The sequence below is a fragment of the Octodon degus genome, unplaced genomic scaffold (genome assembly GCF_000260255.1).
Source record: "Octodon degus isolate 3935 unplaced genomic scaffold, OctDeg1.0 scaffold00002, whole genome shotgun sequence".
Classification (NCBI taxonomy): domain Eukaryota; kingdom Metazoa; phylum Chordata; class Mammalia; order Rodentia; family Octodontidae; genus Octodon; species Octodon degus.
The window spans coordinates 32,574,404-32,590,307 of NW_004524578.1; the positions used below are offsets into that span (position 1 = coordinate 32,574,404).

Here is a 15,904-nt window from a genome sequence, read left to right on the forward strand (position 1 = left end):
CCATCTCCCCGGCACTCCTCCCCTTGTTTTATCTTTATGTGTATTAGTGCCAGTTTGTCATCAGTGTAAATACCTCATTGCATGCTTATAATTAATACTCTAATTTGTAAATGAAGTCCTTTTAAGAACTGTGTCAGGATCTATTTTTCAAACTGAGTGATGTGTTGCCTACAGCACTCCATCTGATTTTTTTTCTCTCAAGGAGTTCATACTCAATCTCAAGCCTGGTGATGTAGTAGAATGTTGTAGGAAACTTTAAAAAAATAAGAAACACAATGGGAGTGGTTTCCCATCTGGGGCAGTGAAGTTAGGCTGGTAGGGCAGAGAACAGGCATCAGGATGCCTCCAAGAGTCGTGGGCGCCATGTTGTGCGGCCTGTACTGCAGAGCAGCTGCGAGGTCCACATTGCTTGGCACCTACAGGCCACCTGGCCCTGCGCACCAGCCCCGGAGAACACGAAAACAGGAGGCAGACGCGAACTTTTTCCAGCTCAGAATCTGCATTCCCAACATGCACCATTCGGAGGAGACCGTGTCCTTTGTAAGATATTAATGATCCTTTTTCACAAAGATGCTGTACACCTGCAAAGAAAGCAGTGTGTGAAATCCTTTTGTATTTGGCTTTGCCCACAAGGAAACAGCCCAGGAAGCTCACTTTCAAACACAGGAGGAGTTTAAGCATCCACGTCTGTGATTCCACCTCAGTGAAGCGTCATTCTTTTGCTTATTTTGAGTGAATTTCTCTATGAGAATCACTTAGGAGCCTTCTTCCAAAACTGCACATACCCTGACCCTGTCTTCCAGCGTTTCCTAAGGTGAGGACTGCTGGGGATGAGGGGTTATTACTTTGTTTATACCCAGCAATGACGCTAACCTCAGCCACTTCAACACATTGGTTCACCGCCCAGTGCACTTACCAGTATGGGAAACAGTAGGCTGAGAATTGCAAGTGATCCTTTGGTTGGACCTCTGAGTCTGGCAACCTGAACTGACCAAAACCCTCAGCACAGACAAACAATGATTGCTTCCCATCCTTTGGGCCCTTGCAAATAAATGTTCTCTAGAGCCCACCAGGCCACTTCCAGAGGAGCATCCCCACTGGATGGCATGTCCCCCAGCAAATGCTTCAGCTTTATGATCTGCAACGTAGGAATGAATAAGCCTAATTTCAGAGCCTGCTCTTGGCTGAGTGGTGGGCTGTCTATTTGTTTCTGGAATTTTACTGTGGGCTTTGGTGTTTCAAGATTTACTTTTGAACAGCAAAGTAGACAAAAATATCAAGCCAACCAGTGTAGAAACTGATAGTTTCAACTTTAAAATGAGATAGGAAAAAAAACATACAGTTATCTTTGCAAGTTTTCTTGGAAATCTAGTGCTATTTCTGGAATTTCTTTAAATAAGCCACTTAAATGTTAAGGCAGAGATATCATTTCTAAACATTTGGAATTGTCAATAGCATATGATAAACCCGGATTTATCAGTATGTAGTTTTCAAAAAGTTTAAAATTAATCTGTTCTGCATTTTGTTTTAATTCCTGACAATTATTGGCCGCACTGACCTTTTGCCACCACCTCAGCAGAGGCCAATTGCTTTGATTCTCCTCCTTGAAATCTCATACTGTGTCCCAGATGGTGCCCAGGGGCTTAAGGTTCAATTTCTCCCATTGAAAAAATTCCACAGTACAGCCCAATGATTGTTTTCCCATGAAACAGGCTTTCTCCTGTTCCTGTGATCCTACACAGGACTGCAACACCCGTGTGCTGTGGCTTGCATGTGGTTTCTATCATGTGCTAGAGGTGCAGTCCTCAGGGGGACTGTGTTGAGGTGGTAGAAATTTTAAGAGGTGGAGCTCAGTACCAAGTACTTCAGTTTCTGGGGACCCCACACTCATAGATGGAGAAATACAGTCTCTCTGGAGCAATCCATGTCTGGTAGAAGTGGAGTCGTTCCTGAGGTGTGTTGTAGAAAGAGAGGATGAGGCCCAGCCTTTCCCAATCTGTTCACTTTGTTGGCCATCTACATACTTCTCCTGCATGAAGCCATTTCTTCTTCCCTTTGGAGGACAGGTATGATGCATTCAAGGGAAACTCTCCATGCAACCTGAACATCACAGCCACCAGACTCTGGGCCAAAGTGAATCCTTCATACATTTCCCACAGTAGGCGTTTTGTGGTAGTAACACTGCAGAGCAGAGAAACACCGTAAGCCCAGCGAGGGAGTAAATCAAATGGACGATAGACGCATCATGAGTGTGTGCACAGCACCTAGGAATGTTTCAGCTTAGCCCCCCATGAGGCACCCTTCCTCCACTCGGAAGTCAACATGTGACCCGACGCAGTATGGGCCAGAATGGTGACAGCACAGCAGAATTGCTGACCTCAGTGGTCCAGCAGAAGGGGACACACTGGCCAAAACAGTGTCGCCCTGGGCACTGTGACTTCATCCCCTCTGCTCATCGGACTCTTGGTTTACCCAAATTCTGTTCTGGGTTCTGACATTTGCTTCAAGCCCACTTTTCCTGCCTCTCAGTTGTATGAGGATTGCCTCTCAGCCTGGCTCCACTGTCTGAAGTGAGTTGTGATGGGCTGCGTCTCCCAGGAGAGGGCCCACAGAGGTGCTGCCTGGGCCTGCTTGGGCTCTGGATCATTCTGTCATCTCCTCTTCCCACATCACCTAAGCAGTTTTGTTCCACCAAAAAAGAATTTTCATTTTCTGGACATCTGGGCACAAAAGTAGCTTTATTCAGTAGATAGCTATTAAAGTTGCGCTAGCTCTCTTGTGCTTACTGGGACTCACTCTTAAATTGTAAAAAAAAGTGACTTAAACCCTGTATTCCTGGACTGCAGCTCCTACTGATCGAAAGAGAGCAGCTGTGGGGGAGGATTCCCTTGATTTCAAGTTTGTGCCCTCTAGGGCATGGCCTCACTAGGCTGTCCAAGGGACTCCAGGGCCGCTTGGATGGTCCCAGCTGCCAGCAGCGGCAGTGTACCACCGTGCCCCTGAAAGTGTGACGTGCTCCAAACAGTGCTCTGCCCTTTGATGGAGGCTGAGGTCAATAGAGGGTCAGCAATTTCAGTCATGAAGTGGGTCAAGTAATTCACCTGATCAGTAGCTAAAGAAACAAAATTTATGACTACTCTCTGCAAACATGTCTCGTGTCACCAAGGCTGCCTCAGCTCCAGCCATCACTTATAAACCCTGCAGGTTGGGGCAAGCAGCGGGCCCTGTCTGGCCTTCAGTTTCCTCAACTGTAAAATGTGGGTTATGTTCATTTCCCAGGGCCATAAAACAAAGTAGCACAAATCGAGTAACTTAGAGAACACACGCTGATCACCTCACCCCTTAGGCCAGGGGTGGTGAAACCACAGCATGCACGCTGCAGTGAGCTGTTTGTATACTCACAAGCTCTAGAAGGTTTGCCACCATGCTCAAGGGACTAGAAGTCCTAGGTCAAGGTGCAGTCAGGGCCGTGGTCCCTGGGGCTATGCTGAAGACCCTTCTCAGCTTCTGCTAGGGCCAGCTATCCCTGGCACTGCTTGTTTAAAAGCTCCAACTTTCCACTATCTGTCTCTGTCATTAGGTGTTCACCTTTAAATTATTTTCCCTTTTTTATAAGAACACCAGTCATATTGGATTACGGCCTCCTATAATGATTTTTTTTTTTTGAAACAAAGTTCAACTTTTCAGTTCACTCTGCAGTTCTGGCCTTAGGCTCATTATGTAGCTCAGGCTGATCTCAAGCTTCACAGTGATCCTCCTGCCTCAGCTTCCTGAGTGCTGAGATTACAGGTGTGTGTCACCACACCCAGCATGATGATTTCTTCTTCAGTTGATCACGTGGGTAAAGACCCCATCCCCAAGTATGGAGTACTGGGGCTTGGGATTTCCATATATCTTTTGGAGGAGTGCACAACTCAGCCCCTAACTGTGATGATGCCTTTCTCTAGTAAGATGTTTTTGGAAACCTTAGATTGTAATGTGTATAAGTAGTTAGAACGCCTGTTCCTGGCACGTGGAAAGAACCTGATGCCTGGTGTCTTTACACCAGTAGCTTGCTGTGCCCCTCACTTTTATACACTTCCTTGTTTAGGAGAAGGTTAGAGTTACACCTTCAGTGCTATGGCGCTGCTGCCCTATCAGCTCAGGAGCCAACTCCAGAGAGCCGCCAGGACCAGTGAGTCATTGGGGGGCTTCTGGCTCTGTAGGGCTTCAGTCTGTTTTGGTTTTGGCCTTGGTTTCTTTCTATGAAGAGAGATTTTCTAGGCAGCATAGGTCCGAGGGAGACTATGCTGGGAGGGCCATGAGCATGGCTCCTAAATCCCAGGTGTGGGGTTGATTCTGGGCGCCACACCTTACTATGCTGTCCCATTTCTGACCTCCTCAGACTCTGCTTCTCATCTGTGAAGTTAGAGGGAGTCGTGTGACCTGTCACGAAGAATAACTCAGGTAGTAATATGCTCAGCACAATGTCCAGCAAACATTATGTGCTCTGTACAGGTAGTTGTCTTTATCTTCATATTCTTAATTTGTACATAGCAAAATATATACATGATTCAAAGATTTAAAAAAAAACAAATTATACATAGAAAAAATTTGCATTCCTCACTCACAAATCCTCACAGATCTGTGACAGCTTATGTAAATTGTTTAGGACATTCCCCCCGCCAAACCCATTCTATGTTTTAGTTACCATACGGTGATTTCCAGTGTGTCTTTCTTATCTCTTTATACAGGGGAAAGCAGTCATGTTATCTTATTCTCTCCCTCTCTTCACAGAAGCTATCAGATTGTCCTTTCTGCCCTGTGCTTTGCTCCTTCTGGCATAGTATATCCTAGCAACCTTGCTAAGCCAGATCCAAGACACTTCCTCATTCTCCTCACAGATGATTAATTTTCTATTGTGTGAATCGAGGCCTGGCATCTCTTACTGACAGACACTTGACTAGCTTCCAGGCTTTTGTACTAGAAACAATACTGCAATTGATGTCCTTATTTGTATGTTATTTTGTCAGTGGATACATGTACCTGAGGACATAAAGTATATCATGTTTCACTTCCCAGAAGTGATATAACTGGATCAGAAGGTGATCGCCTTTGTGCTTATGCCAAAACTGCCCACTGTGTTGCGGTGTTTGTATTGTTTAGCACGGTGGCCAGAAGCGGATGTGAGTCCTTGTTTCCCCTCTCCACCAAGGTCTCTGAGTGAAGCCCAGGGCACTAGAAAGAACTGTTTCCAGGAAGCTTGCGGACCCCGCCTGGGTACTGTCATAGTCCGCACTGCCCTAATTTGGATTTTACCTTCTTTACCACTTCTTTCTTTTTTTTTTTTTTTTTTTTTTTTTTTTTTTTTTTTTTTTTTTTTTTTTTTTTTTTGGTCTCTTCTGAATTTCCTTTTGTATCTTACTCTTCCCATCAGCACACAGAAATGTTTAACATTTCAGCAACCAGAAAACTCTTAGTGCTGTTGCTGCTCTCTAAGGATTTCCAGCAAGCTTAGAATCAAATCTAAACTCTTCCTCATGGGCTCCAACACAGAGCTGCGCCTGCTCTCTCTGCTCACTCAGTTCTAATATTACTCACCAGACCAGCAGCGTGCTGCCCTGTGGCCTTCGCATTTCTGCTTATCTTCACTTGTAGTACTTTACTCAGACCCTTACCTTACACCCTCTCTAAATTCCTTCAGGTATCTAATCCAAAATGGCTCTCTGCTTGGCCCATATTTTTGCTGGGGAACAAGTCATTCTAAAACAGTAGCTCAAAACAATAACCATTACTTCTTTGTTCATGAATCTGGAGGCTTTCTGGGCTCTGTCAAGTACTTTCTAGGGTTTCCCTCATAGTCTTGGTCAGATGGTGGCAAGGAGATGAGGTCACCTTGATGGCTTCTTCACTCCTCTGTCACCCAGGATGGGAAGATTCAGATGGTGAGGAGCAGAACAAAGCTGAACAGATGAGTTTTAATCTCCACAAGAGCCTTCTCTCTCTCTCTCTCTCTCTCTCTCTCTCTCTCTCTCTCTCTCTCTCTTTCTCCCCCCTCCCTTTCTCTCTCTCTCCCCACCTCCTCTCTGTCTTTGTCTCTGTCTCTCTGACTCTCTGTCTTTGTTTCTCTCTCTCTCTATGTCTCCGTCTCTCTGTGTCTCTGTGTCTCTGTCTCTCTGTCTCTATGTCTCTGTGTCCCTGTCTCTCTCTGTCTCTCTGTCTCTCTCCCCCCCACCCCTGGCTCATCTGCAGTGGACTCAGGGTCAGTGGCTTCATGCACACTAGTAAAAAGCATCCAGAGCAAATACCCTTAGATAAGCCAGTAAAGCTTGAACGGCCTTTGCTAACTGGCTTTTGCACATCCTTCAGTAGTCACTTTCTCTGCATGCTACTTGTTAAAAGAATAATAAGGCCCAGCCAGCTCCAAGAGAAAATGTCACATTAGCCCTGCATTGGGTAGGAGGAGCACCACAGAATTTGCAGATATGTTGAAAGTGACATACTTCCTCTGGGCAATTGTTTCTCAATTCTCCATAAAACTCTCCCTCCACATCTCTATGCCTTTACCTTGCTTTATTTTTCTCTAGAAAAATAAGGCACCATATGCTCTATTTTGGGGTGTACTTGCTTACTGTTTCTTCTCTCCAGAAGATGATAGCCTGAATGTGGTCAGCGCTGTAGCCTCAATCACTGGAACAAGTGCTGAGGCACAGCAGGCCCTCAGTAAGGGTTGCTGAAGGCTGACTCGCGGACTCTTGTGGTAAAAAGATCTTAAGTAAGACTTGGAGAAACAGGAAGGGTCCTGAAAAGAATTTATAGAGTTGTGCTCTGGTGTTTTATTGTTTTGTATCATCATGAATTACATCAGTTAGGAAAACTGAAAGAACCATGCACTGCTAATTAACTTACATCTCCCTACTCTAGGGAGCCACATTGTTTTATTTATTGACAAACCAGATTCCTTCTACAGTTAGCGCTTTCCTGCCTGGGCTGACTGTGGTGTTCTAGAGTGTGAACTGCTGCCTAAAGCTGGAAACATCTCTTCATGGCGAGAGCATGGGTCCAGGCACATACTTATGCCTTTCATTTCATGCATTTCTGGCCTGGAGTTAGACCTGCCATGCTGATGGGCCTCTCTTAGATCTAAGAAGTGTCTCTCAAGCTGAGGTCAAAGCACTTGCAGAGCATTGTATTTCATGTAAGAATCCAGAGAGTGCTTTACAAATAGTTCTAAGCTCAGGCTAAGAGCTCAGCAGGATGGTAGGCGGGTGGCGAGTATTGTAACCTACACAACCCTTCAGCTACAAATGTTTATTTGCTGAGTGAGTTCAAGGGGCTGAGGGGGTGGCAGTAGGAGCACAGAATGAAATACAGAAGGAGCAATTAGAGATCATCAGTTTCCTTTCCCTTGCATTTATGCACCCTATCTCAACAACAATATTTGTTTTAACAGCATACACCAATGCATTATTCTGTCTATAATTCCTCAGAGTTCTACCTTTATTGTTCCTCCAGTTATCCAGATAACTGGCACAGTGGAGGTAAAACAGATGCTAGCAAATTTTCAGTTTATTTTTACTTCATTTGATAGCATTGAATTGCGATCTTAAGATACATTCAGATGATTCTCCCTATTCTTATTCATAAACATATTATATTTACATGCTGTTCAAATATCATTCTTTTCCCGTTTAACACAATGATATATCTTTGAAATCACTCCATACCATTGTGCAGTCTGCTCTGTCATTCTGTGTCACAGCTGTATCCTATTCTATTAGAGTTGCACCACCATTTAGTGACCCAGTCCCAACTGAAAGGGAATAGTGCAAATTAGGCTGTAAGTGTATACTTGTGTGTACAGCAATGTCTATGGACAGTATTTGTAAGTGCAAACTTTCTAGGTCAAATGTACGCTATGAGTGTGGTTTTGGTAGATGTTCTCACATTGCACTTCATCATGGGTGCTTTGCCAATAAATGATCCCATCAGCAATGTGTGATGGGATCTCAGCATCTTAAAATAAAAAAAAAAAATACATTCAGGCAAAAATCAGTTGTCCAATTAATATATTTTACCTTGAGCTGTTGTATTAAAAAATAAATTGAATTCTTATTAACTCATTGTATCTTGAATGTCTAAAGATTGGAAGGCTATTACATGAACAGATTACTGAACAAGCCTTGACTGTTAAGCTTATTTCAGAGAGAATTTCTATTGGGGGAGGGAAGTCAATGTAAGAGGCAGAGCAAAACTTGCTAAGCTAGAAGAAAAATGTAAGTTCTAAAGTAAAAAAGTAGTTCACCTTGGGATAAATAATACTATTCTCCATTTTTAGTTTCCCATCCGTAAAACAAAATGAGACTAATAAAATGTATCCCTCAAAAATAAAGACTTAAGGAGACACTGAGCTCAGAAAGTTGTCCACTAAAGCTAGCAGATGAATTAAATGTATTGCTTAATCATTTGTCATTGGGACTTAAAACATTTGTCATTGGGACTTAAAGTTCAACATATCAATACTTAATGAAAAATACCTGTTCCATGTTATGCCTAAGATGTTGGATATTCAGAAAGATAGTGAGGTTAAGCTTAACAGCCTAGGTTGTATGGTAATAACAATAAGCTTCTCTTCTGGAGAGTTAACAACCTAAGTTTGCAGACCAAAATTAGAGAAAAAGGAGGGCCATAAGGAAAGCCAAAATTGTGGCCCTAGCCTTCCAAGGTCAATTAAGACTCAGGACATATGAGAACTTGTACTGTAACGTCATGTAATTCAATAGTGTCCCAAATTTTCTGATCAAGGAGATTATGGGGCCAAAGAGGAAAGTGATTGATGATGTAGAATGTGCCTAAGGAGAGTCACATGGAGAGAAAACATTCTCTCAAGTTTTCACAGAGAGCACATTGGCTAAGTAATGGCCGTGATTCATCCATATGGCTGACACTGACAAAGGATCTACAATCTGAGGTACAGGATCTCAGGATAAATCCTGAGGGGATTTCACTGACCTTATCAGATCTAAAAGCTACAACTCTTGTTGCATAGGTCTTGCTTTATCTTGGTCTTAACCATCCAGCAGAAAAGTATAAAAATGAAGTATAACAAGTAAAGCCATGCTGAGCTATAGGGGACTCAGGTCAACAATTTCTGACACTGCCAGCAAAGCGGAAGACCCAATACTATTATGGACTACTGCACCCTTTTAGAATATTTTGCTTAGTAAACATACCTATAATATTCAAATGATGGAACTAAACAAAAAAGGAGATACAGGTGAATGTCCATTTTGTATCTGTGTACTCAAAATGGTTAGGATAGACATATAGTTCCATTCTCTTAATGAATAGAGGGATTTGTTCTAATAGTGTTTATAAATAGGATATCATGTCTGCATCTTGTATAGCAAATAACTACTAGGAAGAGAGTATGCAATGTGTTAATTATTGAAACTGTCCTACCAATTTGATTTGAAACTGTCTCATTGCTATTAGTTTCTCAATAAAATTATGGAAAAAAAATTTGTCATTGCTATGGGCTGAATTATGTCTCCACAAGATTGACATGTTGAACTCCTAATCCTCAGTGCCTGCTAAAGTAACTATATTTGCACTTAAGGTCTTTGAAGAGATAATTAATTTAAAAAATAGGTCAATAATTCAGCATTACTGCTGTCCTTACAAGTGGAAGAAGTCAACACAGAAGCATACAGAGAGTGATGATGGTAAAATGCAAAGGGAAAATGATCATCCCTAAGACAAGTGTGAGACCTCAGAAAAGACCCAGCCCTATGATACTTTGGTCTCAGACTTCTGAGCTCTAGAAATGTGGAAGAAATACCCTTCTGTTGCTCCAAATGCCCAAGCACAGTAGTGCTTTGGGCCTGTTATCTAAGGGGATGTGAGTATTGCTTTAAATAAGGATGGTCAGTACAGGCCTTCCTGTGGATGTAGTGTAGATTATCCTGGAAGTGAATTCAAATCAGAGACCAAGAGGCCAATGAAAGATCTAAGGTGACCGTCTAGTGCTTTGTACTAAGCCTAAAGCACAAACCAAAACTTATAAAAGAAAATAAGTCTTTAAGAAGCATCTCAGTCACTTCCTCTTGCTTAGCCAGAATATCTGATACTCCTAATTTAAGGAGGGAGATGTTTTTATGTTGGCTCATACTTCAGTCCACAGTAGCTGGCTTCAGGGAGGGACAGCATGGCAGAGTGCATGCTGGAAGAGAGCTGAGAGCGGCATGGCCACCAGGAAGCAGGGAGAAAGCACTCGAAGGGCGAAGGCAGAACACAGAGTATGTTCTTCTGGGGTGGACCTGCACTGACCCATCTTATTTAACAAGGCTCCACCGAGGCACTGAAACAAAGTGCTGGTGCATTACCAGTTCAAGGTCACGGGAGGCTACCATGATGATTCAGGAGGCTATTAGTAGGTAAAGCCTAGTAGCATAGGTTCTAGAACAACAGTAGCTCAGCTCAGGGGCAGAGTGAAGCCAATAGTGGCCTCAAGTTTGGATATTTTTGACATTAGAAGTACCCCACACCTATATGAATTCCACCCTTTCAGATAACATGGATTTCTACCAAATGTTGCTAAGCATTATTTTTCAACACTGTATGAACTCGAGAATCTGCTTCTGGATAGTTTTTTAGAAATGTGGATGTTGGTAACCCATCCTCAGGGAGCCCAAATTGATAGAGTGAGGATCACAATTTTATAACTCATGTTTTTACTTTATTTATTTCTCCGTGGTGCTGGGGATTGAACCTGAAGATTCGCATGCACTCTACCACTGAGTTACATTCCAAGTCCAAATTCCCACTTCTAATGTCTGAGATGAGGATAGAGACCCAGGATGGAGAGCCCTGTGATGGGGCACAAGCATGCATTCGCCAGTGCTTCGTGAGGCCCATCAGTTCTAGACACAGCTTTAATTTTGTAAAGATCTTCTAGCAAAGACTTTCTCAGCTATGTGATTTCCAGCACACATGAATACTCTAATTTAAGGAAAGCAGATTTTCCTAGGAATTTTGGCAGCCTATATCATACATTTTTAGCCTGTACTTTTAATAGACAAGCTATGCAGACTCCCTGATATGCTGGATGGTGTCTGAAAGGGTCAAGCTTACAAAATAGCATTTCCAGGCAGGATGCCTTCCCAGATGACAAAGAAGGCTTGCACAAAATCATGTGCATGGGTTACCAGGAGATTAGATTAGAGAAACATAGGTTTAGGTCTACCCAAGACCACATGATCAGGAATTTCTCCCTGTTCTTTCCCGTAGTAATAAACCTATTCATTCAAAAATGACTTCCTAAGAACCCACAGGCACTGCAAAGCTGAACAAGACATGCATTTCGTAGTCTCATTGGTATTTTTGACTAGAATACAAACTCCATTTGATTCAGGGGATCATAGTTTCCATTTTGTTTTGCTGTTTTGAACATCATTGTGTCTCCCAGGCATAGCCAGTCTTGGTCAGCTAATAAGCATTTGATAAGTTAATGAATTAATTAACTAAGTGAAATGTATTACTGTCCAAGTGCTCATGACACAGGGAAGAACAAGGTTCTGCAACAGTACATACACAGAAAACTACACCAAGGGTGGAGAATGGTTCTCAGGAGGCAAGTTCTGAGTGGAGTAAGTCAGACATAGAAGATTAAATACACCCCTTTCACAGTTTCTCTTATATGAGATCTTAGAACACAAATTTGTTCAAGAGTAAAATAAGGGGAGGATGTATGAAACCCGGAAATAAGCCTTTTGGAGAAGGGAGAAAGATCAGGGAGAGGGAAGGAGGGATGGTGGGGGAGATGAAGAGATAAAAAGGATTATATCTGTACCAGTTCCTCCACCCCCGTAAACGTAGCTATTATGCATCCCAAGCATACACTAGTAAAATGGTGTCAAGATCAACACACTGATTAAAAATAAGATCAGCCCTAGATAAGATCAGCATGGTGGATAGAGATCAGCAGGATTAAAGACCTGAAGTTATATAAAAAGTGGTTCATCTAACAAAGTTAAGCTCGTGTATCTGGGGCTTAGGTAGAAAAGAGTGGGCTGTGGCATGAGGAAGGGGACAGGCCATGCAGAACTCTCTGGGTCACGTGCATTCCTTCCCCACTGCAATGTTACCAAATGACACCAGCTCAGTGGCTTAAATCACAAATTTATTATCTTACAGGCCTGAAAGTTAGAAATCTGAAACGGGTCTCCCTGGATCAGAATCAAGGTGGCAGCTGGACAGGACCCCTCAGTGGAGGATCTAGGGAACGTTTCCTTTCCCTGCTTCCCCAGGGTCTACAGCTCCCTGAAGTAAGTCCCTGAATGACTTATTCACTGTCCCCTTCTTCCGCTTCAGAGCCAGTCACAGAAAGCCTTCCGTTTCTTCTACTTTCCTGTCTCTCAAGCTGGCTCTTCTTTGAAAAGCTCCAGCCCTTGATCACAGTCTGTCAACTCTCTTGCCATGGAGGACCAAATGCTCACAGAGTCCAGGAGCTAGGACATGGATTTCTCTGAAGTTGTTCACACCATGTTAGAAAATCATCACTAGAATGATAGGAAGCTACCAAAAAGTTTTCCATCAGGGAATGAGAAGATCAAACAGGTGTTTCTGAAGGATCCTTCTGGGTGCTGTACACAAACTCAGAAATGACTGTAGTCACCTATGGGAGACATAATTTTATTGCACACAAGAGTACTCATGGGAGAGACAAGGAACGACAGGTTTGGGAACCATTCATAAGACCAGCAGCAGCAGGTCTGAGTGGTTGGTCATCTGTCAGGGGTAAGGGTGAGAGGATGCAGGCTAACTCAAGTTATAGCCAGGACTCTGGCTAGGATAACTGCAAATCAAGGAGCAGCTTTGAACAAAAGGAAAAAAAATAATGAATTAGTTTGCAAATCCATTAAGTCCAATAAACCATAAAGACAACCAAGTGCCAATGCCCAGTTTGGAGTGGAATCCAAAAGTTTACAATTATGAAGAAATGTCTGAGCTTTATGGGTGTCGTTAAGACATTGACATAGAAACAAAAGCTCTGGGAAAATGTGAAAACAAGGAGAAAGATCAAGAAGCTTGCGTGGGAGACCCAAGCACTGGGCAGAAAAGAATAGAGTAAAATAAGGGGCAAACATGAGGGAAGAGGGTGATTGAAGAAGCACAGGTTGTGAACCACTTTAAAGGCGATGGGGAAGTCTGTAAGGTCAGGACTGAGGGAATTCAGTGGGCCACACAGCTGTCGTCATGTTCCTTGGGCAGGAGCAGGCCTCACAGCAAGGAAACAGACACGGGAAACGCACTCTTTCAAGACACTTGGCCAAAATGTAGAAGCAGCAAAAGGAGCAAGGAGGGGTGAAGAAGATGAGTCTTGTTGCGGGATAAATACACTTACTGAAACTTCTTTAAGATGTGCCGTTATGAGGAGCAGAAAGGAGACAGGGCAGAGAGGAGGCCGCTCTAAAGATTCCTCCATTGCCTTGTTTTGGTTTAATGTCACAGACTTGCACATGTTGTATTAGGAATGGCAAGGAGCTGGCTGGAAGGAAGTGTTTAAGGTGGAGGAGATTTTCAATTGATTAAAGTCTCAAAGCAGAGCCAGGATCTGAGTTTCTGTGAATGAATCGGCCTTGCCTAGCCATCCCTCTGGGGCAGGAACCAGCACTGAAAGAACCAGTGCTGGGGTATTTGTAGGATTCCTACTTGGTAGCTTCTGCTTCTCTTCCCTGTCACTTAATGGGATAGTTATCCAAGGTAGGGTTGTGACTATAAGAGGAGAAAGCAAAGTTCAAAGCTTCCAAGAGTGCTGTGAATGCCCAAAACTATGATGCTCAACCCCAGAAAGAGCAACAAGGAGCCCTGAAGCACAATGCTATATGGTGAAGCATCCAGGTTAGAAATGATGCTTGGAGTCTTGGGCTGGGAAGCCCCGCTGAGGAGGTGCTTGCTGTGGGGATGGCGGGGCCGGCTGCTGTACATCTGACAGAGAACCAGGCAACCAGAGGCTTCCCCTGCCCTGCAGGGGGAGAGAGGTGTATTCTGAAAGTGAACAATTGGGGTGAGGGAAGAAAATTAACATACATATATACACAAGATAGCTAAGATAGGGCCTGCGAGATAGCTCAGTGGTCTAAAGCGCCTGCTTAGGCAAGCTTAGGCAATCATAGGCACCGCGGTTCGATCCCTGGTACCACAGGCTGTGCCAGCCCCGCCCAGGGTAGGCTGAGCTGGCCATAAAAAAATTAAAAAGCTAATATAAATATATGGCTAATTTTTATTAGTTCACTGAAAGGAACAGTTTGTGCTTATACTTTTTATCAATTTTGCAAACCTAAACTTGGTAATCTGAGCAAATACTTTTGAGATAACAACATGCAATATAATAATCATTGTTAATATCCTATTGCCTTATTTTGAAATTCTATATCATTATTTTTATTGCTTTCTTTCTTTCTCTTAAAATAAGAAGAAACGAAGCAATATTTCTAGCTTCAAGGATTTCATCATGTGTTTGAACCTATAATATTAATCGATGTAAAATGTCTGCCTGGTGATTTTGCTAGTTTCCTTCTGTTATTAATGTTGCCGTTAGCTTGAAAGTTTAATTGCCATGCAGTACATGAATTAAACAGAAATATGCATTGAAAATATAGAACAACATGTGATCAAGTGTCAAAGATGACATAGGATAAGTATTGGAAGAGGGAAGGTTAGGAAGGGTTTATTTATTTACTTATTTATTTATTTTTTAGTATTGTCTGGGGATTGAACTCCAAGCCTTTATAAGAGGCTACACTTCAGCTCTTTTCATTTTTTATTTTAAGATAAGATTTCATTAAGTATCCAGATTGTCTAAGCTGGCCTCAAACTTCCAATCCTCCCACCTCAGTGTCTCAGAGAGCTGGGTTACGAGCCTGGCTACTATGTACAGCTGAAAAATAAAACTAGTTTGTGAATACTTCATGGAAACAGGAATACATGGTGGTCACTAAAAATTGATCAACTTCCATTAGCTCATTTACATCCAAGAGCTAACACAAAGTGACGGGTCGCTGTTGTGCAGAGGCTGCTGGATGAGCTCCTGGAGTGAATGGTCACAGTGTGACTCTCGCCTGAAGCAAACGCTAAGTGCTTATCTTCTTTCTTCCCTGGAACTATGGCTGCATCTCCTGGGAAAGAGCTGTAAGGCAGCAATCCTCCACAACTGAGGTTGACTCCAAAGGGGAGGCAGTTATCTAAATGTATGTGGCTGGCCTCGCCAGGGAATCTGAATGCTGCCCATGCTACAGAACGAGAGCCCTTAGAACCATCCAGTGTACAAGGGAGTGTGTGGCCTGGGATGGGAGGTGCCCCTCTCACTGACATCCACGAATGCTGTGGCTTCTCTTAGAACCATCAACTCGTTTGGCTTTAGGACGCTGCAGTAGGGTGGATGCTGCTTTGAAGCATAATCCTTTGTTGGCTGTAGAAACCTAACTTTTCCCACAGGTTTTGTGCAATTTCGCTCAAGGAGCATTGAGAGTTTTGGGAAGCTTATTTTTTAGGTACCAAGGATTGAACTCAGGACCTTAGGCAGGTCTTTATGCTGTTGAGCTATATCCCCAGCCTTTGGATAGTTTAATGAGAACTGTTCCACAGAAGCTCTGGGAAACAGACAAGAGAGGGTGCCCTCAGAGGCCTTCCCGGAGGCCAAGGTCAGCTAGAAATGACTTCCAGTGCAGCGCCAAGTTCTCACTGCGTTTCTGTGTACACTCCTGAGTGAGAAGAAATAAACATGCTGCTGGATACATGTCCAGGCATTCAAGGCCATCACTGATATAGTCTGCATTAAAAAATTCAAATATCTTTGCCTAGGTCCCCACCTCCAGCCTTAAAGTGCCTTTGATAAGGGCCAGCCAAATAGCTCAGCAGATTA

General features: G+C 43.2%; 1 protein-coding gene across 1 annotated transcript in view; it reads left to right on the top strand.

Moving 5' to 3' along the window:
* The first annotated feature begins 339 nt into the window (after positions 1-339).
* C9 (complement C9) overlaps positions 340-15,904 on the top strand; it is a 67,447-nt gene continuing 51,882 nt past the window's right edge. Inside the window, 3 exon segments of the mRNA XM_012514007.1 lie at positions 340-540; positions 15,606-15,682; positions 15,684-15,716. Coding sequence (XP_012369461.1) covers positions 340-540; positions 15,606-15,682; positions 15,684-15,716 — 311 coding nt within the window.